The 24446-nt window shown below is 42.4% G+C and overlaps 1 protein-coding gene across 3 annotated transcripts in view; it reads right to left on the bottom strand.

Moving 5' to 3' along the window:
• KLHL2 (kelch like family member 2) overlaps positions 1–24446 on the bottom strand; it is a 152599-nt gene that overhangs the window by 113264 nt on the left and 14889 nt on the right. For all 3 annotated transcript variants that reach the window (XM_075564232.1, XM_075564233.1, XM_075564234.1), the window contains one exon: positions 23698–23823. In XM_075564232.1, the coding sequence (XP_075420347.1) occupies positions 23698–23823 (126 nt within the window). Of the gene's footprint in view, positions 1–23697; positions 23824–24446 lie in introns of those variants that run through there.

Raw genomic sequence — 24446 nt, 5'->3', positions numbered from 1 at the left:
GTTCTCCAGCCGTTCCCTAGCTTGTCCTGCATTCTTTCCAAAAATCAGGACTTTTTAAAACTCCATGGGTCGCGGGACAAATTGTTAAAAATCAGGACTGTCCCGCCAAAAGCGGGATGTCTGGTCACCTTAGCTTTTCAGAATACACATTTTTCCAACTAGGCGAGCATCAAGCAATCCATTAAGCCTTAGTGCACCCAGTGGCATTGCCTGGGAAGATTCTCCCTGGTCACAGTAAATTTTTTTGTGATGGCCGGTTTAAGAGAATAGTTTGTGACTGTGAATTTTTGTTTCCTGCTCTGGAAAAATGCTGCAGAAACTGCTGTGATGTCGACAGGCTACAAGGACAGTGCTAAGTAAAAAATCTACCTCGCTGAACCTAATGCTCATTTTCATGTTAATGACAGCTGAAAATGGTGTGGCAAAACCAAAATTCTTTTCTTTATGTACTGCAAATGATTAGGTACTATATTCATGTGTTTGTGGACAGTGCACAGAGTTCACTGTGGCATCCCCTTGTCCCCAACTCTCTCTTCATTACTCTGCTTATACGCTACTATTTGTTTCTGTAATTTTCTAGTAGCTTACAGGCAACTTTCAGACAGTCCTGCATCAAGTCCTTAATGGTTCCTATTTGTCCACAATGCTTACAAACTTGTTTCCACTGAATTGGCACTAAGAGTCTATTAGCATCTGTCCTCCCTCCGGTCTAGGAGAAACTGAGAGAAGGAGAGTTGCTGCCTTAGTTATGACTTTCTTCTAGGGGCTTGTTGTTAAAGAGCTTGCAACATCAACTGGATAGAAGTACTAGTCATGGCACTGGTACAGTAGTTAATGTATTCAGCTACTAATCAAAAGGTCACTGGCTTAAAAGCACCAATCATTCTGAGAAATAGTACAGCCTTGGAAACCCTATGGGATAATTCTACTCTGTGCCATACAAGCGTAATGAGTCAAAACTAACCTGGATGTAGTGGATAGTAGTAGCAATAGTAGTAGTGCTCATGGGTGATAAAAATTTAATAGCTCACGATGCTGTATGAGACATCAGACAGGTAATATGTTAGTATCACTCAGGCAGTACAATCTCCCTAGATTTTAATTCGTCCAGATCCATGTGTAAAACATAAAGTTTACCACCTTCTCTTAAAAACAAAAAATCCCTACTCTGCAATTTCATGAGTTCTATAAGTTTATGAAGTAGGGTGGGAAAAGTCAGTGCTGTTTACAGGAAGGTCCTAGGCAAAAGCTTTATCTACATGTATTATTTCATTTCATCTGTACAATTTATATAATTTTAATCCTCCAATATATGGCTCATGAAACCAAGGTTAATAATGAATAATCAGTCTCAAAAGAAAAGAAAAAAAACCTAAAACTCAATTTCATTGAGTTGATTTCAACTCATAACAACCCTTTGGACAAGACAGAACCATCCCTTTGAATTTCCAAAACTTTTCAAGATAGCCTCATGTTTCTCATAGAGGGCAACTGATGGGTTCGTATCACTGGCCTTGTCATTGATTAGCAGCTCACTACTACACTACCAGGGTTTCTTATTAACCACACTAATGGCCTCCAACTAGTGTCAAATATACAAAGTCTTAGCCATTAAACAAAACATTGTGGTATTAAAACTTACTAAAGCTTAAATAAGACATGGAATAAAAATTCAAGTTGAGGGGCCTAAGGGCTCAGCCCCCACACCAGCTACATGGACAACTGCCCCTCCCCCCAGAAGAATTTACCTGAGAGGACTGCACTGAAGCGGCAGCTAGGGGAGAGGGGCATGTCTGAGCAGAGCAAATGGGAGCAAATGAAGGGGGAGAAAGAGAGAGTGGAGCACAACCTGGCCCAAAAGGCCTGGAGGACGATATCCCCATTCTAAACAGCCAATGCACAGAGTGGACCATATGGCTGATCCCACTATGACACATGCCGTCCCTTGATAGCCCAGGGCCCTAAGGGGGACAACACAGGAGACTCAGTGTTGCAACTGGCCCAGACTGAACCAGTGACACCGAAGCAAACCACTAAAAGCATGCGGCCGACCAACAGTGGGAGCAAAGCAGGGAGTCCCTGAGGGAGTACAAAGGACAGACTCTGGGGCCAGAACATGGTACTCCATCGGACCTGACTGAAGGACACACCTAGAGATAAAAAACCAGACCTTTATCTATTTACAAGTTTTTTCTTCCTTTTTAAAATTTGTTTCTTTTAATTAATTTATTCCTCTATGGGTAATTGGTATTCTTTTTTATGGCCATTGCTGGGCTCTCATTCATTGCCTATCATGCTATAGCTTGATTTTTGGTGCATATTATTATCTCTACAGGTCTATCTAGATAAGATAGAGTGGACGAATAGTCTGGAGGAGAAAACAACAGGACCAATGGTTCCGGGGGGACGCAGGAGAAGGGGAGGCAGGGGTAAGGAGGTGGTGCTGACAAACCCAGGGACAGGAGACCAACAAGTGATCCAAAACCAGTGGAAAGGAGGGTGTGAAAGGCCTGGTAGGGATTCAGCAAGGGCAATGTAACTGAGAGAAAGTACTGAAACCCAAATGAAGGCTGAGCATGATAGTAGGACAAGAGGAAAGTAAAAGGAAGTAGAGGAAAGAACTAGTTGACAAAGGGTATTTATAGAGGTCTAAAGACTGGAATGTACATATGTAAGTATATTTATATAAGAGTGTGGGGAAACAGATCTACGTGCATATATTTATAGGTTTAGTATTAAAGCAGCAGATGGACATTGGTCCTCCACTCAAGTACTTACACTCAATGCAAGAACATGTTGTCCTATTAAATTGGCATTCCAGGATGCACACCTTCCCAACACGATTGCTGAAGAAAAATGTGTGCATAACCAAATGTGGTGAAGAAAGCTGATGGTGCCTGGCTATCAAAAGATATAGCATCTGGGATCTTAAAGGCTTGAAGATAAACAAGCAGCCATCTGGCTCAGAAGCAACAAAGCCTACATGGAAAAAGCACACCAGCCTGTGTGACCACGAGCTGTCGAAGGGATCAGGGATCAAGCATTAAGAACAAAACAATCGTATCATTGTAAATGTGGATGAGTGCAGAGTGTAAACACAAAGCCCATCGGTAGGCAACTGGACACCCCTTTACCAAAGGGTTGCTATGAGGAGATGAGCCAGTCAGGGTGCAGAGTAGCAATGATGAAACATATAACTTTCCTTTAGTTCTTAAATGTTTCCTTCCCTCCCCCCCCCCCCAGACTATCATGATCCCAATTCTACCTTACAAATCTGACTAGACCAGAGGATGTACATTGGTACAGATAGCAACTGGAAACACAGGGAATCCAGGACAGATGACTCCTTCAGGACCAGTGGTGAGAGTGGCGGTGCCTGGAGGGTGGAGGAAATTTGGGGGTAGAAAGGGGGAACTGACTACAAGAATCTACATATAGCCTCCTCCCTAGAGGATGGACAGCAGAGAAAAGGGCGGGTGGAGACGTCAGACAGTATAACATATGACAAAATAATAATAATTTATGAATGATGAAGGGTTCGTGAGGGAGGGGAGGAGGAGGGAGAAAATGAACAGCTGATATTAAGGGCTCAAGTAGAAGGCAAATGTTTTGAGAATGATGATGGCAACAAATGTACATATGTGCTTGTCACAATAGATGGATGTATGGATTGTGATAAGAGTTGTACAAGCCCCCACTAAAATGTTAAAAAAATTTTTTTAAGAAACTGCTTTAAACCAGTAACCACCAAAATCAAATCCACTGCCACTGAGTCAATTGCAATTCATACTGATCCTATATGGCAGAATAGAAGTGCTCTCTAGGATTTCCAAGGCTGCAGATCTTTATGAGGCAGAAAGACTCATCTTTCTCTCCATCCTTTTGATTAGTAGCCCAGCTTGGAACCCACTATACTACCAGGGCTACTTAACAGAAGAAGGGAAGGCAGATTCTGAAGTAGCACAGATTCCCACATATAGTAGGTATTCAGTAATGTAAGAGAGCGCAGAGGCTAGATTATTAGTAAATTAATTTACTGCTAGGCCTTCTTTTCTTCATTCTGTAAATTTAATGATTTAATGACTCCATCCAAGCATGATAACCACTGCTTCAAAACAAATCAATCACAAGTGCTTAAGAAACATTGTGGATGATTTCCCATTTAACTGAAAGACTGTTGGCTTCAAATGTCTCATAAAAGTTTCTTAAATAAACAAGTTTGCTTAATTTTAGGGTTCTACCCAACTACTCTGTCATTCAAATGGTTCACATCTTACTTAAATACAAAATAAGAAAAGAACCTGACAATGTGTATGGTAGTTACATAATCTATTGTCAATTTGAGACTTAAGAGTGAAGGGATGGAGTTTAGCCTGTCTATCAGGCTGTAGCTTGATGACCTCATTTGGAGGCGCTAAGGAGATAAATAGCTCACTGGAGGTGGGACACTCACTCACTCACTGCAAGACATCCTGTTAAGAAGGCGCATGGGGCTCAGCTAGAGCCCGGGAGCTGAAGGAGACATAAGGAGACCCCTGCCAGTGCTGAGATGCTTACAATGCACTGGACCCACAAGAATTTCCACCCGCTGTCCTGTGATCTTCCTGTATTCGGAGTCATTGCAGGTGCCACATAAGATTGAAGAGTAATTTATAGACTGATAATAGGCATATGGGCTAATATCTTAAGGATTTAATCTAGACAGGGCTGGGATGTTTTCTTAATATTCCATTACTCTTGTATATAAGGCTCTTTCTTATATATGAGTGTCTATGAATTGGTTTCTCTAGTCTACCCAGACTAACACATTATAGTACCTTGGGGGTAGAGTACTAGAGAAACATCTAGATTATGGAAAGGGGATGTTTGTTCGACCTCTGCCTCATGGTAGTGTTTCTTCTTGGCTAGCCAAACGTGTGATATATCTATGTGGTTCAATGGGTTGTTTTCTGGAAAGAACATGGGAAGTTAAAGTTTTTATGATTTTGTTTGCTTGTCGTCTTTGGTTATTCCTGTGTGAAATGATGAAAATGAACATTATTAATGTATATTTTGAGCTCAGGGGACAAAATCACCCCTTGAATTTCTCAGAGATGCTTCGTCAAAATGGCTGACAGAAAGCCTGGTTCTGGCTTGATGCTGTCAGAGGCCTAATTCCATACTTTGTATCAACAAAATAGTTTCAATAAGGATTAAGATAAGCTAAATAAGGATTGAACTTGACTATTTTAAGATTTAGGATCTGATTCTACTTTGTTTATAATAATTTCTTCTATTTATTATTGTTGATATAATGACTGATAGAAATGATTATTGGGAAGTATGAAAATAGAGAGCTTCCAAGTCCACTTACCTTGAGCCATTAAAATTTGATCTTTAAATGTGTTTAGGACATGCCTGCAAAGGAGGTTCTTAAAGGATAAGCCCCACCCCGTGCTTTGGAGTACCCAGGACATTTGCATTCCAAGAGACGTGCAATGAGGGGGTGGGGATGTTGACAGATTGAAGTTAAAAAGAAGGACCTCTTTGGATCTTTGAATTGTGAACTAGGGGTTTCTGTCAGAAACTGGAAAGAAAACTCCTCTGTAGGAATGAACATTAAAGGGAACCTGTGGACAGGCTGAAATGCTTGCTAGGTGACCATCTAGATCCACTTGTTGAGTGGAAGTGGGAGAAATCCAGTAATACAGAGAAAGGTTGAGTCTGACCACTGACACCCATGAACCTGGTTTACAGGGACTAGAGGAGAGGACGAGAGTGGTTGACTGGTCTGAAGTTCATGACCTAGTACAAGGGGGCTAGGCTTGTTGAGAATTTGTGACGAGTCCATAGTCTAAAGAAAAATAACCAATGGGCACCCTGGTGAGGCTAATAGAGGCAGCCCACAATAAGCTGACCAGAATCCAACTAGATCAAGAGAAGATTTTTGAGCCTATGAACTGGTGCATTTTGCTGTTGACTTTATGGAAGGTCTGTCCTGATCTGACTTTGCTTATGGATTCAAACTTGACAAGATGCCAACTGGAAAAAAGATGCTTCACACCAAAGCACTGGGTTAATGCAAATGAACAGCATAGAAATTGGATACCCAAAATGGGAAGGATAAAGAGATAAAGTGGTTGGCTTACAAACTTTCATAGGTGGGAGAATAGATTCATAGGATTATAGGATTAAGGTGTAGGTATTACTTAACTATAATTGTTAGGCATAGGATATTTTTGTTTTGTTCATTTACAGAATGTTCTGTTTAAATGAGGGTGGCACATGTTGTATGCATTTTAGTTTTATCCTGTTACGTACAGATGATTCTATAATTGTTCCCTTGAAAATTATATGTGGCTAAAGAGTTGTGTGACAAGGGGTAGGCTGTGGTAGTTACATTATCTGTTGTCAATTTCGGTTGTAAGAATGAAGGGGTGGAGTTTAGTCTGCCCTCATTTGGAGTCACTAAGGAGATAAATAGCTCACTCACTCACTCACTGAGAGACATTCCTGTTGAGAAGACACATGGAAACTTCACTAGAGTCCTGGAGCTGGAAGAGTCACGTGGAAAGCCCTTCCAGGCCTGAGATACTTCCCCTGGATCCACAAGAATTTCCATCCACTGGTCTGTGATCTTCCTGCATTCAGCACCATTGCATGTGTTGCTTAAGTTTGAAGAGAAATTTACAGATTGGCTTCAGACATTTGAGCTAATATCGGACTTATGGATTTGATCTAGACTATGCTGGGATGTTTTCTCAATATCCAATTGCTCTTATATATAAAGTTCTTTCTTATACACATAGGCTTGTCTAGGAATTTGTTTCAACCCAGGCTAACACAATATGCTATACTACAATAAAGAAATTAGAGAATGCATACCCTACTTAATTCCTTACAATCTCTCCCAAAAAAAGTGATATAAAGAGAGGTCAGGCTCATGCTGTGGTCCATTATTTAAATAATTTGACAACTAAGCAACAAATTACAATAATATATAACAGATCTAATCCTAATAGTGATCTGAGTCTATGATACCTAAGATACAATACCTACTCAGGCTTTTTTGTTTAAATAGCTCCCTGAATATAAGAATTATGGTTTTAGCTGAACAGTTAAGTATTTATGGCTAACATTTGATATAAAGTTGAGTTTTGAATTGATTCATATTTTTTTCCTTACTGAAAAGTTTTAACTCCTAAATATAACTTAAGAATCAAAATTATTTTGCTTTTAAATATAGGCAAAACTAAAAAGGTTGGCCATCGTTAATATTCATTAAATTTTTTAAGACTTAAGCAGTTTGTCATATTGTCTACAAAACAGTTTTTGTTTACCTGTTTAATTTATTTTAAAGACTACAATCCTATCTTTTAACAGTTCCTGTTCAAACTGCCTCAAAAAACCCCTCTAATTTTCTCAATAAAATATGTGTCTCAGATATAGTCTGTTCTTTTGTGTCCCATGGGCCCAATTCAATGTGCTGTGTATAATAAGCACTCTGTAAAGATCTACTGGTTTGATTTTTAAAATAGTGCTTTGAAATATTTCCATCTATCCATGCTTGAGAAATCGGAGAGTTTAATTTACACCAGAGACTTTATGCTGTGCTATCATTGCCAGTAGCTGCTGCTAGCTTTGACTCAAGGTAACCCAATGGGTTGAATTCTGCCTGTTCCTATACTATCCCAATGAGTTACTAGTTAAGGGTATTGTAATCTACCAGGTGTTCATTGGCTAATTTTTGGCAGTAGATTTTCAGGCCCTTCTTCTTAGTCTGTATGCTTCACTAAAAATGGCTAAGCATTACAGTAACTTGCAAGCCCCCACTGATAGAAAGGCGGTGCCTGTGCACAAAGTTCACCAGCTGGGACTCAAACCCAAGTCTCCTACAAGGAAGGTGAAAATCCTACCACTAAACAACCACACTCACCCTTCCGCATCCCTGTCAAGTTCTTCCTCCACTGTCATTAATCTCCCTTTCTCAAAAAACATTCACTATGCCCATTGCCCTGAAGATTAAGTTCAAATTCATCACAATACTTAAGGCTGCCACTATTCTTTCCTTCTACCTTTTGCTACAAACTTCCCATGAAGCCCTTGTCCATCAGATTGCCCTCACCTGCTGCCTAGCACAGGCAAGTATCTCAGGAACTCCTTTCCTCTGCAGTCTTCTATCTAAATCTTACTGCCATCTCCTCAGTGCCCAGCTGATACCCACCCCCACCAGGGGCCATGTAGTTTTCTCCTGTGCAATTCCTTACTGGCATCCGCATGTGCCATAAAATCTCCGATTACCTCATTCTTTCTCTGTACTCTAGCAAATCTCTAAGCACTTGAAGGGTTTGGGCCAAGTCTGATACCATTTTTTTTTTTTTAGTTTGATACCATTTTTTACACAGCCTTTCAGGCATGCTAATTCATTTCATTAGAGAGAGTCAGATGCTTACATAATCATGCTGATTAAATTGTCAGAACTCATGGAGGGATTTAATTGGCTATTTTAAAGTTAAAGCAAATAATTTAAAATTGTTCAAGTTCATATGAGGCTGGGTATACAGACCACTGGGCTGTCTATCTAAAAAAAAGGTTAAAAAAGTCACATCCCTCTTGCCCAAAACAATTTTAATTATATACTTTACATCTTAAAGAACCCCTACCTCCAACCTCCCTAAACATGGGGGAGGCAAGTGACTTTCACTCCTAAAACATGGCTTCCAGCAGTGAAAGGTTGGGAAAAAAAATCTTAACACATAGCTAATATTCTACCTCTTAGCAGTGAGAACATAAAAACCAAGTAGAGGAATAAAAACAAGGAAGTTCTCTTTCCCCAGAAGTCAGGAAGTCACTCTCAGCTCCCCTTTCCTGGCAGCAGGAAGTTGATGCAAGGATAGGAAATAATGAATGATTTCAGCCTCTTCAGAGAGTTATCTTTTCTTTAAGAATTATTCAGTCTTCCTTCCTAGAGGCATCACACACTCTTTGTGTCTCATCTTCCTGTTGACAAGCCATATGGAACAACACTGATGAATGCCAGAGCCCTGGAGCTGGAGGAGCCAGGTTGAGACCCACACCAGGGCTGAGATGTTTCCACACCCCCACTGGATCCACCACTACCCTGTGATCTTCCTACATTCAGCATCATTACATGTGCTGCATAAATCTAAAGATTTTATGAACCAGTATTGAACACATGGGCTAATAGCAGACTTGGTCTGGACTGGAATGTTTTCTCAATTTAAAATTGCTCTTTGATATAGAGCTCTCTCTTGAGAGAGAGAGAGAGAGAGAGAATATTACTCAACTTAGCTATCAGGGGTAGAAAGGTAGAGAATAATATTTGTGTGGGGGTGGGGAACGGGATGAGCTTCTGATGAACCCAAGACAGTTCATTTTTAAAAACTGTTAGCCTCTGACTTCTTCAAAGTGGCCTTGGTCAGCAGACATAGCAGCCAACACTCTTGCTGTCAGAGGTCAATCTTGGTTCTAAAAACCAGCATTGGTAGCATCAGTAATCAGACTGGTGAGACGACCAGCTACAACCATGCAACACAGAGAACCAAAGCCATGATAAGTTCACAATCACACAGTCCACATCCACAATGTGACAAAATAGATGAATGACGGCCCGTGCTTAATAATCCTCTCTTGAGGGTTATTCTTGTACCCCAAGACCTGCAGCAAGTACACAGGGGGGAAAAAATCTCACAGTCTGTGTTAGTACAGGTTGAGTGGATATTGAGAAAACATCCTAGCCCAAGCCAGATCAAGTCCCTAAGTCCAATGTTACCTCAAATGTCTGAAACCAATCAGTAAATTCCTCTTCAGACTCAAGCAACACATGCAATGATGCCGAGTACATGAAGATCACAGACCAGTGGGTGGAAAGTCTTGTGGATCCAATAGTGGCGTAGGCGTCTCAGCACTTGCATGGGTCTCTACATGGCTCTTCAGGCTCCAGGGCCCTGGCTGCCATCAATGGAGCTCCATGTGTCTTGTCAGGAGAGAATCAGGGCGTGAGTGTGTGTCCTGCCTCTAGTTAACTATTTATCTCCTTAGTGTCTCCAAATGAGGTCATCAAGCTGCAACCTGATTAACAGGCTAAACTCCATCCCTTCACTCCAAGTCTCAAATTGACAACAGATTTTATAACTACCAAAGAATATCTGGGAAGCAATGAAACTTAGATGCCAGCCGGTCCACTCCTCTGTGTTATAGTCAAGGCTCAAAGAAGTAGAAACCAAGGCCAAAGAGGCTCCAAAACTCAGGTCACTGACCTCAGGGGAAGAAGCATTAGGTATTACCTTCCCAGAAGTTGAATGAGTAGTGCTTGGTCAACAGAGACCCACTCAAACAATACAAGTGGCACACTAAGGTACCTGGGCCTGATGAGAGAGAAACACATTAATAATCAGTCTTTCTCAATCTTTCAAAGAAAACCTATGAGAGATCCGAGTCTTAATATAACCAGTCCATTTTTTCTTGTTTTTCTTTTCTTTTTTAAATGTGTATTTTTTCTTTTATAATTTTATTGGGGGCTCTTACAGCACTTATCACCATACATATATACATACAATGTGTCAAGCACATTTGTACATAGGTTGACATCATTTTCAAAACATTTTCTTTCTACTTGAGCCCTTGTTATCAGTTCATTTCTCCGCTGCCCCACCCTCCCTCCCTCATAAACCCATGATAATTTATGAATTTTTAAAATTATGTCTTAACCCGACCGCTGTTTCCCATCATCCAATTTTCTGTTGTTCGTCCCCCTGGAAGGGGGTTATATGTTGATTGTTGTGATTGGTTCTCCCCGCCCCCCACCTTCCCCTTCCCCTCCTGGTATTGCTACTTGCATTATTGGTCCTGAGGGGGTTATTTGTCCTAGATTCCCTGTGTTTCCAGCTTTTATCTGTACCAGTGTACATGCTCTGGTCTAGTCAGATTTGTAAGGTAGAATTGGGGTCATGATAATGCGGGTGGGGGGTGGGGTGAAGTGCTTAAGAACTAGAGGAAAGTTGTATGTTTTGTCGGTGCTATACTCCATCCTGACTGGTTCATTTGTCTCTTCTTTGTGACCCTCCTGTGAAGGATGTACAGTTGCCTACAGATGGGCTTTGGGTTCCCACTCCGCACTCCCCCTCATTCACAATGACACATTTTTTTGTTCTTTGATGCCTGATATCTGATCCCTTTGACACCTCATGATCACATAGGCTGGTGTGCTTCTTCCATGTGGGCTTGGTTGCTTCTCAGCTAGATGGCCACTTGTTTATCTTCAAGCCTCTAAGACCCCAGATGCAATATCTTTTGATAGCCGGGCACCATCAGCTTTTCTCACCACATTTGCTTATGTAACCATTTTGTGCGATCTTGTCGGGAAGGTGAGCATCACAGAATGCCAGGTTATTAGAACAAAGTATTTTTGCATTGAGGGAGTACTTGAGTAGAGGTTCAATATCTGTCTGCTACCTTAAAGCTTAACATATAAATATATATACATAGATCTATTTTCCTATCATCACATATAAATATTTATACATATATACATGCCTGTATTTAGATCCCTATAAATGTCTTTGTCTCCTAGTTCTTTTCTCTATTTCCTTTTACTTTCCTCTGGTCCTACTATCATGTTCAACCTTCATTTGGATTCCAGTTAATTCCTCTCAGTTACATTGCACTTGATCAAACCCCACCAGGCATCCTATGCCCTCCTTGCCATTGATTTTAGATCACTTGTTTTTCCCTTGTCCCTGGGTTTGTTGACACCCCCTTCCTTTCCCCTGCCTCACCCTCTCCCATGCCCCCTCCCCCAATTGTCGGTCCCATTGTTTTCTCCTCTGGATTGTTTATACTGCCTATCTTATCTAGATAGACATGCAAAAAACAATAATAAGCACAAAAACAAAACAATATACCACCACCAACAACAATAAAGACGAAAAGCCTATAAATAGTTCCAGGTCTGTTAGTTGACCTTTATGAGTCTGATGGGGTGCCACCCCCTAGCCCCAAAGTCTATTTTTGGTATTCCTTGGGAACTTCATTTCTTTGCTCCCTTGCTGCTTGGATGCATGCCCTTATTTTTGTTGCTTTTCTTTCCATTCTACTTAGTAAGCACAGCATTTTACATTCTAATAACTATTGTCACAACAGGATTAAAAACTAAAACAGCAAGGCCAGACTGGGTGGATTAGCCTAGTTATATATCTACTCCCATAGGATATATAAAAACCCACATTTTTAAAATGTTGCCAGAGAGGAATGAAGATGGCCTACCAGGGGACCTGCATACTCTGAGAGCTCCTCTGAACAAAGTGGGTTTGGTGTCCAGGTAGCTGAATGGTAGGAGTCTGGTGAGTAAAATATCCCCCTGGGACAGCACCCCAGCCCCACCCCACGCATTTGTTCTGAGTTGGGGCCTCGGTGATACAGGACCGGACTCTTGGGACAACTCCGGTCACTAGGCTGCCGCCATTGCACTGGCGACTAGTCTAAGCTCCATCCCCAGACAGGACCCCAGCCCAGAGTCACTTGCCTGTCTTGCCTAGACAAGCGCAACAGGTTGGGAGATCCCCTACATCAGATGCCCACTCACAGGAACCCATTAGGAGAGCTTTCCTTTCCCATGGTTCCCTTCTCCCCTCTTGGCAGCGATCTGCCCTTGGGCTCGTGTCCCTCCCTCCATTCATCCAAGCTCTGGGTAACTGACCTGCGGGTTGTCTGGCGACCATCCACCCACACCGCTGCCACAGACCTCTCCACCAGCCCTCCGTGTGCCCAGCCACCCACCCCCGGCAGCTTAGCACCGGCTCTACTCCCGGCCGGGACCCTACGCGGAGCACTTCCTGCTTGAGCCAGAGCCCAACCCGCGCCTACCCGTGAACTGGGCCGCTGAGTCTGCCCGCGGAGGGCCCCTCTCGGCGTCAGGCGCAAGAGTGGGTGCCCCTGCCAAGAGGGAGCACGAGACAAAGAGTTCTGCACTCCTGTGGACTGGCATCGCACCCCCTTCCCCGTGTGCTGTGGGGATCCCAGAGGCCGCGGCTCTGAGCTCTGAGTCTGGGCGGAGGACGGGCACCATTGCCCCCTGCAGTTTCACGCCAAGCCACAGCTGTCCGTGCGACTCAGCGGAGGAGCCTGCCCGCGCCCACTCACAGCCCAGGCAATAAACATTCTGCCTGCTGGGGAGCCTGGGACTCGGCTTTGCAGACCCTGCAGACCTGTGCGCTCCAGCCAGCTCTCACCACCTAAGGGTCCTGTAGGATCCCCAGTGCCAGCTCCTAAGCCTGCCGCAGCCCCCCACCCCAGCCACCACAGGAGGCAGGCACTGTGGCCTGTGCCTCCTCTCAGTACCCTTAGCTGCCCTAGCACTTCACAGCTAGTGCAGGAGGACTGCCAGTGGGGAGCGGCTCCCACCTGTGTAGCCTCCTACCACAGGCTAAACTCTACAGGCCTGCAGGGACCTGGGAGGGCTTGCTGAGTGGAAGAGCATTCCCACCACCCCACCACCACCACCACATAGCCCCGCTCTGGAGCCCAGATCAGCACCATGTCTTGGGACAATGCGAACTCACCCACCTCCGCGTTCTATTAGGCATCACCAGTGCTTAGATAGAAAGGAAGGGGGAAATTGTTAGATAGCTACATCTACATATCTTCCATCTAGCATTGTTTTTTTATCTTTCCTTTCTTTACTTTCTGTGCTGTATGCTCTCTCTCCTTCCTTCCTACTTTTTCATTATTGCTAGTACTTCTCTTCTGCCCTTTTCTACAGATTCCCCTTCTTTCTCTTTTTTCTTCTCCTTCGACCTCTATTAATATCACAGCTTGTCACTCCTCTTTTATAGATTCTCCTTCTTCCTCTCTCTCCAATTTTTTCCTTCCTCTGCCCAATATTTTGTTAAAAACTATTTTTAAATTGTTAACCTTTTAAATCCTTTTTTATTACTAAACCCCCCCCCCCCAAAAAAGGGGGGATACTAAGGGTACCCTGCCAAACCAGGTCAAAGCAGCCTGAGGGCACTCATTGAGGCTCCAGCCTCCACTCCAGCTGCTGAAACATACCACTGCGGGTCACCAAGCCGTCAGGGAATTGGTCTACACAGCAGTCTGACCCACCCTCAGAGTAGGTCATAGGCAATCGCCTGAAAGAATCCTTAACAACAACATAGATAAGGTTACCCCGGTCTCCCAGAAGCATGGGGCTTTTGAAAGGATCAAGGAAAAATCAACAGACCACATTACACCCAACAAAAAAAAACACAGAAACGAGACACAGTAACAGACCTAACGTTGCTCATAGAAGAAATAGATATAGATCAGCCACAAAAGGAAATCTTCAGAACTCTGCTTGCAGTAATACAGGAGCTAAGAGAAGCAAACCAGAATAAGGATGCAATGATAGAGGGGATGAAATGCACAATAGAGGGGATGAAGTCCACAATAGAAGATGAAATCTACCCACCAAAGGGAACTGCAGAAACTAACAGAGGAGGTAACAGAAGCCACACAAAAGGTCACAGAAGCTACGTTTAGGCTTGAGGAGGCAGAGAACCGTATCAGTGAACTCAAGGACAGTCAAACAGAACGAAGCAAGCGAGAAAAACAATCAGATAGGAAAATTAAAGAAACACAAGACAGTCTGAAACCAATGACAGATGCTATAAAGAGGAATAATATTCGAATAATCGGTTTACTGGAACACAATACAACACACAAGTCAAAAGCCAAAATAGCAAAGGAATTTCTGGAAGAAAATTTTCCCAACCTAACAAGGGAGAATCAGACACTCATACAGGAAGCAGATAGGACGCCAGCTAAGCTAACTCCCAAGAAGAACACGCCAAGACATATAATAGTAAAAATATCCAACTTAGAGGAAAAAGAGAAAATTTTACGAGCAGCAAGAGAAAGGAAGACATTCACATATAAAGGAGCGCAGGTAAGAATATGTTCAGACTTATCAGCAGAAGCCATGAAGAGGAGGAGAGAATGGAGCAACATCTTCCAAAAACTGAAAGATAAAACTGCCTCCCCCAGAATCCTATACCCTGCCAAGTTATCCATTAAGATAGAGGGTAAGATAAGGGTCTTCCAGGACAAGGAAGAACTCAAAAAATATGCTGCAAGTCATCCAACCCTGCGGAACATGCTGGCTGACTCACTATGCCCAGAGGATCAAGCTCCAACTAGAACAATCAGGAGACCACCATATACCTCATCTCCATCTAGAAGCCAACATGCCAGCAACAAGTACCAGGACAACAGGATCTCAGATGGAAAAGAGGTCATGATAGAAATGCTCCACTCAAACACAGCACACTGATATGAAGGGAGATAGGTAAAGACCCAAAACACAAAACAGGGTATGGCAACTTTGAAGCCAGAGATAGTAATAATTACTCTGAATACCAATGGGCTCAATTCGTACATTAAAAGAAAGAGGCTGGAGGACTGGCTTAGAAAACATAACCCATCAATCTGCTGCCTGCAAGAGACACATCTTACGCGCACAGACAAGAATATGCTAAGAATAAAGGGCTGGCAGAAAGTTTACCAAGCAAATGGTAACTCCAAGAAGGCAGGAGTGGCTATCTTAATCTCCGACAAAATGGACCTCAAGATCCAAAATATAAAAAGAGACAAAGAAAGACACTACATAATGCTCAAAGGTCCAGTAAACCAGGAAGCACTTGGCATATTGAATATTTACACACCTAATAAATGTTGTGGCAAATTTCGTCAAACAAACTATTTAAAAAATGACAGAAGAAATTACGGAATCAACAATAATAATGGGGGACTTTAACTCTCCACTATCAGAGAAAGACAGGTCACTGGAAAAGAAGCTCAGCAAAGAGGCCAGAGAGCTAAACAATGTACTGAGGCAACAGGGCCTGATAGACATCTATAGAGCTTTTCATCCAAAAGAAAAGGGTTTTATTCTTCTCCAGTCCACATGGATCTTTTTCAAGAATAGACCACATGCTGGGACACAAGTCCAGCCTGAGTAAATTCAAACAGAAAGATATTATCCAGACATCTTTCTCAGACCACCATGCCATAAAGCTGGAGATTACTAAGACGGTATCCAGAAAAGCAAGGGCAACCAATTGGAGAATAAACAACGATCTCCTGCAACATGAATGGGTACATGCCCAGATCAGAGAAGATATTAGGAAGTTTCTAGAAACTAACGTGAATGAGCATACAACGTATCCAAACTTATGGGACACTGCAAAGGCAGTTATCAAAGGTAGCATGATATCATTAAATGTATATATGAAAAAAGAAGAAAGGCGTATGACAGATACGTTAACACAAAACCTTCAACAACTAGAACACAGTCAACAGAACAACCCCTCCAATAGCAAGAAAAAAGAAATAATAAAAATCAGGGTGAAGTTAAACCAGTGGGAAGACAAAAGAACAAAGGAAAGGATTAGTGCAACTAGAAGTTGGTTCTATAAAAGAATCAATAAAATTGACAGTCCTCTGGAAAAGCTTACCAAGGATAGAAAGGAGCAAACATCAATAGCCAGTATGAGGGATGAATTAGGGGCAATAACAACAGACCCCAAATGAAATAAAAAGGATAATCACAAAGTACTATGAAGGTTTGTATTCTAATGAATTCAGTAACTTGGAAGACATGGATAAATATTTAGAAGAACAATCTCTCCCTAGATTATCTGAGACAGAGATCAAGAACCTCAACAAACCCATAGTGAAGGAAGAAATAGAAAGGGTCACGAAAAACCTACCAAGGAAAAAGGCCCCAGGGCCAGATGGCTACACAGTAGAATTTTACCAAGCATTCAGGGAAGAGCTGACACCAATCCTCTACAAAGTATTCCACATCATAGAAGAGAATGGCAAGCTCCCAAACTCATTTTACGAAGTCAGCATTACTTTGATACCCAAACAGGGCAAAGACCCCACAGGTATAGAGAATTATAGACCAATATCTCTAATGAACATAGATGCAAAAATCCTTAACAAAATATTGGCCAATAGAGTACAAGGGCATATAAAACATATCATCCACCACGATCAGTTAGGATTCATCCCACGGATGCAGGGATGGTTTAACTGAAAATCCATCAATATCATACACCCACCGAGAAGAAAAGGATAAAAACCATATGATAATATCTATAGACGCAGAAAAAGCATTTGACACATCCAGCACCCATTCCTAATCAAGACACTCAGGAACATAGGATTGGAAGATAAGTTCCTCAAGCTCATACAAGCTATCTATGAAAGACCAATGGCCAACATCATAGTCAATGGAGAAAAGATAAGAACAATCCCACTGAAAAAGGTACAAGACAAGGATGCCCCCTGTCCCCACTTCTATTCAATATCGTTTTGGAGATTCTGGCTAAGAACATAAGACAGTGGAAGGACATCAAAGGAATCTAATTGGGAGAGGAGGAGGTGAAACTATCGCTATTTGCAGATGACATGATGCTATACATTGAAGACCCCCAAAGCTCCAAAGCTGGAGTACTTACAGCGATAGAGGAATATGGAAGAGTAGCAGGATACAAGATCAATAAAGAGAAGTCGGTAGGTTTTCTATACACATCGGACAGGGCCATGGAAGAGGTGATTAAGAGGGAAGTACCCTTCACAGTAGCTAAGAACAAACTGAAATACCTAGGAATATATTTAACAAAAAATACTAAAGACCTATATAAGCATAATTATAAAACCCTATTCCAGGAAACCAAAAGTGATCTCCACAAATGGATGACCCTCCCCTACTCATGGATAGGTAGGCTGAACATAGTAAAGATGACAGTTCTTCCTAAAGCACTCTACAAGTTCAATGCTATACCAATTCAAATACCATCAACCTTCTTTAAAGAATTGGAAAAACTGACGACCAACTTCATATGGAGAGGGAAGAAACCAAGAATTAGCAGAGAACTCCTCAAGAAGAAGGACACAATTGGAAGATTTGCCCTACCTGATTTTAGTGCCTATTACACAGCTACAGTGGTCAAAACAGCGTGGTACTGGCACAACGATAGACACTCAGACCAGTGGAAAAGAATAGAAAGCCCAGGAGTAAAATCATCAGCATATAGACAACTGATCTTCGACAAGGGTCCCAAAAAACATCAAGTGTGAAGCGGATGCCCTCTTTAATAAGTGGTGCCGGAAACAATGGATATCCACATGTAGAAAGATGAAACAAGATGTTTCCTCACCCCATGCACAAGAATACACTCAAGGTAGATCACAGACCTAGAAGTTAAAGTCCAAACCATCAGGACCATTAAGGAGGGAATCGGGACTAATCTCAGAGCACTGGCCCAGGGAGCTCATAGGCTCACTGCAACAGGAAAGGGTACACACACAGGTGAACTGGAAATCGACAAATGGGATCTAATAAGAATAAAGCACCTGTGCACCTCGAAAGACTTCACCAAGAGGGTGACAAGACAACAAACAGACTGGGAGAAGAATTTAATAATGACACATCAGACTAAGGGCTCATTATTAAAATCTACAACACCATCGTAACCTGCAAAAAGAGGAAAACAGTTAACCCCCTAAGGAAGCGGGCAAAAGAACTGAAAATAACTTTCACTAGAGAGGAGACACATATGACTAATAAGCATATGAGAACGTGCTCGAAGTCCCTAGTCATAAGAGAGATGCAAATCAAAACAACCATAAGATATCACCTAACACCCCTGAGGCTACCCCAAATAAGCAAATCAGAGAGCAACAAGTGTTGGAGGGGCTGTGGTGAAGTAGGAACCCTCCTCCACTGCTGGTGGTTGTGCAGATCTGTACAGTCACTGTGGAAAGCAATCTGGCGATACTTAAAGACAATGGTAATTGATCTACCTTATGACCCAGCCATCCCTCTACTGGGCATATACCCGGTTGAAGCAGCAAATAAAACATGACCAGTCATATGCTCGCCAATGTTTATTGCGGAACAATTCACAATAACAAAGACTTGGAAACAGCCTAAGTTTCTATCAATAGACGAGTGGATCACTAAACTTTGGCACATACACACAATGGAGTACTATGCAGCACTGAAAAGCATGGATGAGCACATGAAACACATTATTTCATGGGAAGAGCTGGAAGGAATTATTTTATGCGAGGTAAGCCAGACCCAAAGGGACAGGTACAACATGAGTCCCCTGAGGTAAGTACAATAGGCATGACAAATAGAAGAATAAACATCCATCCCACAATAAACGGGGGGAAGCATAAATAGTTGGAGGGAGGGTAGGCCACGCTTAGGGAGGTACATGAGAGCCCAGCATAAAGAAGGAGAAGTGGGGCAGGGAGAGGGACAATCGGGATGGGGAGAATCCGAGTGGATGGTATGGGGGTGGGTGGGAACAGGGTACTAACCCACCCAGGGGAGAGTATTGGTTGTGTCCCCACAGAACTGGAACATGCATACGAACCCCACCATGACACACCAAACAAGGAGGGCAATGTAAAGTACGAAGGACTACACAAAGAGGCTGGACCATATGTTGGCCCAATCCAGAATTAGCCCAACCCCCACATTCGAAGGGAATACCACAGAAAATGAAAATAGATCGTCTGGTGTGGGAAGGAACTGACCCACCACACCACATCCAGAAGGAAGCTGAAACAAAGGAAGGAGAAAGGACGTAGTGGAGTACACCTGGGCGCACTAAGCCCAAGGACGATAGCCCAGCTTGAAGGGCCCATCGTACAGAGAGGACCATACAGCTGGCCACACTGCGAGATGTAACATCTGCACCAACCCATGGCCCTACACAGGACAGCACTTGAGACACAGTGGGGGATGTGCAACTGAGCTGACCCCACCATACTGAAGCAAACACTGGGGGTGTGCAATGGAGCAGCAGGGGAAGCAGAGCAAAGAGATCCCGGGGGAATATAAAGGATGGACTTTGGGGCCAGGACGTGGCACCACACAAGTTTCATCTGGAAAACACTCCTACAGGCCAACAAACAGACCTTGAACTACTAGCAATTAAAAAAAAAATTTTTGCTATCTTTTTGTTTTGTCTTTTTTTTTTTACCTTGTAAATTTTGTATGTTAGTGGCTTTTCTATTATCAGCGTGTCGGTGTTGCTGCTGTCGAAACCATGTTCATATGTGCCACTTGGGTGCTGTCAAAGTCATCTGCAATTGTATGCACATATTACTACATCAGCAGGTCCACCTAGACAAGATAGGCTGGACAAACAATGAGAGAAGAAAATAATGGGACCAACGGTCCATGAGAGCGTGGGAGGTAGGGGAAGGGAGGAGGTGTCGCCCAACACAGGGACAAGGGAACAGCGAGTGGTTCAAAACCAGAGGAGGGAGGGAATGGGAGGACTGGTAGGGAGTGACCAAGGGCAAGGTAACTGAGAGGAATTACTGAAACCAGAATGAAGGTTGAACATGGTAGTTGGATGGGAGGAAAGCGAAAGGAAATAGAGGAAAGGAGTAGGAGGCAAAGTGCATACAGAGAAACCTAAATACAGACATGTACATATGTAAATATATTTATGATTATGGGGGAAATAGACTTATGTGTATATATTTATAGGTTCAGTAGTAGGGTAGCAGATGGACATTGGGCCTCCTCATGCATACTCCCCCAATACAATAGCACCTTGCCTTGCTAAACAGTCACTGCATGATACCCACCTTCCCGACATGATCACTGAAGACAGACGTGTGTGTAAGCAAACGTGGTGAAGAAAGCTGATGGTGCCCGGCTATCAAAAAGATATAGCGTCTGGGGTCTTAAAGGCTTGAAGGCAAACAAGCGGTCATCTAGCTCAGAAGCAACAAAGCCCACAGGGAAGAAACACACAGCCTAAGCGAATACAAGGTGTTGAATGGACCAGGTAGCAGACACCAAGGAACAAAAACAATCATTGTGTGATCACCTTCCTCACATAAACGCTGAAGACGAAGGAGTGCATAAGCAAGTGTGGTGAAGAAGGCTGATGGTGCCCGGCTGCTGAGAGATATAGCGTCTGGGGACTTAAAGGCTTGAAAGCAAACAAGCGGCCATCTAGCCCAGAAGCAACAAAGCCCACACGGAAGCAGCACATCAACATGGGTGATCGTGAAGGGCAGAGGAGACCAAGTCTCAAACAACAAAGGCGGGGGTGGGGTGGAATCACATCACCGTGAATGAGGGAGAGTGCGTGATGGGGACCCAGTGCCCATCTGTAGACAGCTGGACATCCCTTGCAGAGGGGTAGTGGGGAGGAGATGAGTCACTCAGGGTTCAGTGTAGCAACAATGAAATTCAAAACCTTCCTCTAGTTCTTGAACGCTTCCTCCCCTCCAAATTATCATGACCCCAATTCTATCTTGCGGAAGTGGTTAGACCAGAGCATGTACAGTGGTGCAGCAGGGATCTGGAAACACAGGGAATCTAGGACGGATGAACCCCTCAACACCAGCTGTGGGAGTGGCGACACCGGGAGGGAAGGGGGTGTAGAAAGGGAGAACAGATCTTGGAGATCTAAGTGTAACCTCCTCTCTGGGAGATGGGCAATGGGAAGGTGGGTGAGGGGAGATGCCGGGCAGTGTAAGATAAGATATAATAATTATTTATAAACTATTAAGAGAGCAAGGGGAAGGGGGGAGCGGGGAGGGAGTGGGAGGAGAAAAAAAAGGAAACCGAGCTGATTTCAGGAATCCAAGTAGAAAGCAAATTTTGAGAATGATGAGTGCAATGAATGTATAAGGATCTTTGCTCAATTGATGTATGTATGGATTGTGATAAGAGCTGTATGAGACCCAATAAAAAGATTTATTAATAAAAAATGTTGCCAGAGTAAGAAGCAAATAAAATAATCCATTTTTTTACTTTAACTTTTTATCTTTCCTCTCCAATTCATTCTCTCTTTAGCAGCCAGTATGTTCTTACCTAAGCAAATCTAATGAAGCCAATTCCCTAGTTAAAATCCTTCAATAAGTCCCTCCTCTATCACAACCACCACCAAGGCCCTAAATGGCTTGCTTCCCTCCCATCTACACTGGCCCCAGTTTTCGCTCATACCATGAATGCACTGCACTCACTCCACAGTCCCACTAATGAGGTCCCACCAAAGGACTGTACTGCTGCTCCCGAAGCATCAGACACCATCTCTCTTTTAATAACCTTATTACCGCAGGACACTTTTGCGCAGGCAATCCTTCTCTAACTAGTGTTACCCACCTTCACAGCATCAGACAGCCCTCCTTTAGTACACTAACTGATGTTAAAATTTACAATTATGTGTGTGAATCTTTGATTATGGTCTGCACCCTACAATCAAGCATAAGCTCCTACTCCTGTCCCCATGTCTGTTTGTTCACCATTGTATATCTATCACTTAGCCCATAAATAGAAGACTGCACAAACAAATGAGACTTAAATGGTGGGCTATTAAGAAAACAGAGCACTGAGGGACTAAGAGAAAGTTAAACCAAACCCTTCTTAGCCCAAGCTTTGAGTACTTCAGGCAGATGATTGTGTAGTTTGTCTGTCTCACTAGCATTGAGTCAATTCTGACCTTAGAACAGCCCTATAGGACAGAGTAGAAAGCTTTATCTAGCTCTTAAGGAATGACTGTTGATTTTGACATTTACAAAACGAAACAGGAAAATGCCACAAAATGCCAAGAAAACAGAATAGTGCTAAGCAGTACATCTATAAGCCTCTTAGTGAACAAATAAAAGCTATTCATTTAGCAATGGAACAGGTCCCTAATCTTCAATAGGACCACCATCACTCACCAAAAAAGTTACATATTTCTCTATCCATATTCTTTATTATAGCAAGTTAAAAGCCCTAGACTATCATTTCCCAAAAGAATTAACATGGCAATCACAAATGCAAATCAAATATCATTGTAAAAATTTTAGTAGTCACATTAAAAAAGGTAAAAAGAAACAAATGAATTGTAATATAAAAAGTATGACACTTAACATCCACTATTTTTTTAATTGGTGGTAATGTGATTTGTAAGAACATATTATATATATACATGTCTGTATATACTCCACACATATATCAAAGTAACATTCTACCCGAGACCACCCAGTCCCCAGCAGCTCTGGTTCTAAGGACCTAGAGCCCCAGGGTTTGCAAACTTGCATCTGCACTTGGCTGCCACTGGGCACATGGCACTTTCCAAGCAGCCCCAGAGAATCACAAGTCCTGAGAGACTGGGTAGAAGGGCCGTGGCCCAGTGTTTCCTAGGGACACAGACCTGTAGAGGGCTGCATACAGGAACACACAATGCAACCCTGAGAGGTAAGTTTCGGACACAGTACCACCTCTGCTTCCTGGCATCTTTCCCATGAATGTATATGCAGCCAGGTGTTGCCTGATCATTTTGTGGCACATACAAACATTTTTATTTAACTGAAAATATCCAAAGGTGTACTTTGAAATGGAACCATTATTTTAAAAACATATTGGTACATCTTTTATCTCATTCAGATTTAGCCACATTTCAAGTTTACTTAGTAAACTAGTAGTTACCCATATTGGACAAAATAGGCCACTATCCAACCACCCTCCTGATTAATTATTTGTGGTGTTCCTACCTTTAAAAATATTACAGAAAAGGCTTCCAATGTTCTCTATTTCAAACAAAATAGCTATTGGGGGTGTATCCACTTTAAACAAAAAGCGACAAAGAGAACCATAGTTACAGTACATGAATGTAATGATACCTTCTTAATTCGTTCATGACTTTAAAAGCTTTCTTCATATGCCAAGGATTCACCGTCAATGGGCAATGTTTTTCAGTATTATCGTCTTTTGAATCGAGAGGCTTCTGATGACTCTGCTTTGTGCATCTGTACATAAAAAAACAAAAAGCAGAAAACCGATCTTATTAGAAATATTATTGTTCAGCCTTATCATGCCACAAGAGGTACAATGACAGTCTTTACCCTGCTCACTTAGGGTATATGCCAGTATAAAATTAAGATAATATTTGTAACATTCTGATAGTCCCTGTGGCTTCAACAACAAAAATTCCTGGGCAATAACTTCCCTTGTGTTGAAGATGAGCTCAGAAGATTCCGTCAGAGCAATTTTGCAGATCTTTCCCAATACAGATACGATGAAACAAACTTTTCATCAAGAAATTAATTTTATTTTAAAGCCTGTCATACATCATTTACAAAGCAAAACAAGAGCAAGATCACATTCTGTACAAACTTCAAAAGGTCAGAATCTGGTTTGAATTCTGCTCTCTACCTGTAAGAATATTTACATTCATGTATTTTAAATCTAAGAAGCCATAGTGGTACAAAGGTTAAGATATTGGTGCTCATTCTGTGATCCAAGGATTACATATAATAAGTTCCAAGATTCGGGAAGGTAATTGTATTACAGCTTAAATTCTGAGCACCTGGCATATGTTTGCAGCATCCCTACATGAATTATACTGCCATTAAACGCCCTCAGACCACTG

This window comes from Tenrec ecaudatus, chromosome 12, assembly GCF_050624435.1.
Source record: "Tenrec ecaudatus isolate mTenEca1 chromosome 12, mTenEca1.hap1, whole genome shotgun sequence".
In the NCBI taxonomy this organism is placed as follows: Eukaryota; Metazoa; Chordata; class Mammalia; order Afrosoricida; family Tenrecidae; genus Tenrec; species Tenrec ecaudatus.
The sequence above is the reverse complement of the archived record's forward strand: the minus strand, read 5'-3'. Positions and strand labels throughout refer to the sequence as shown.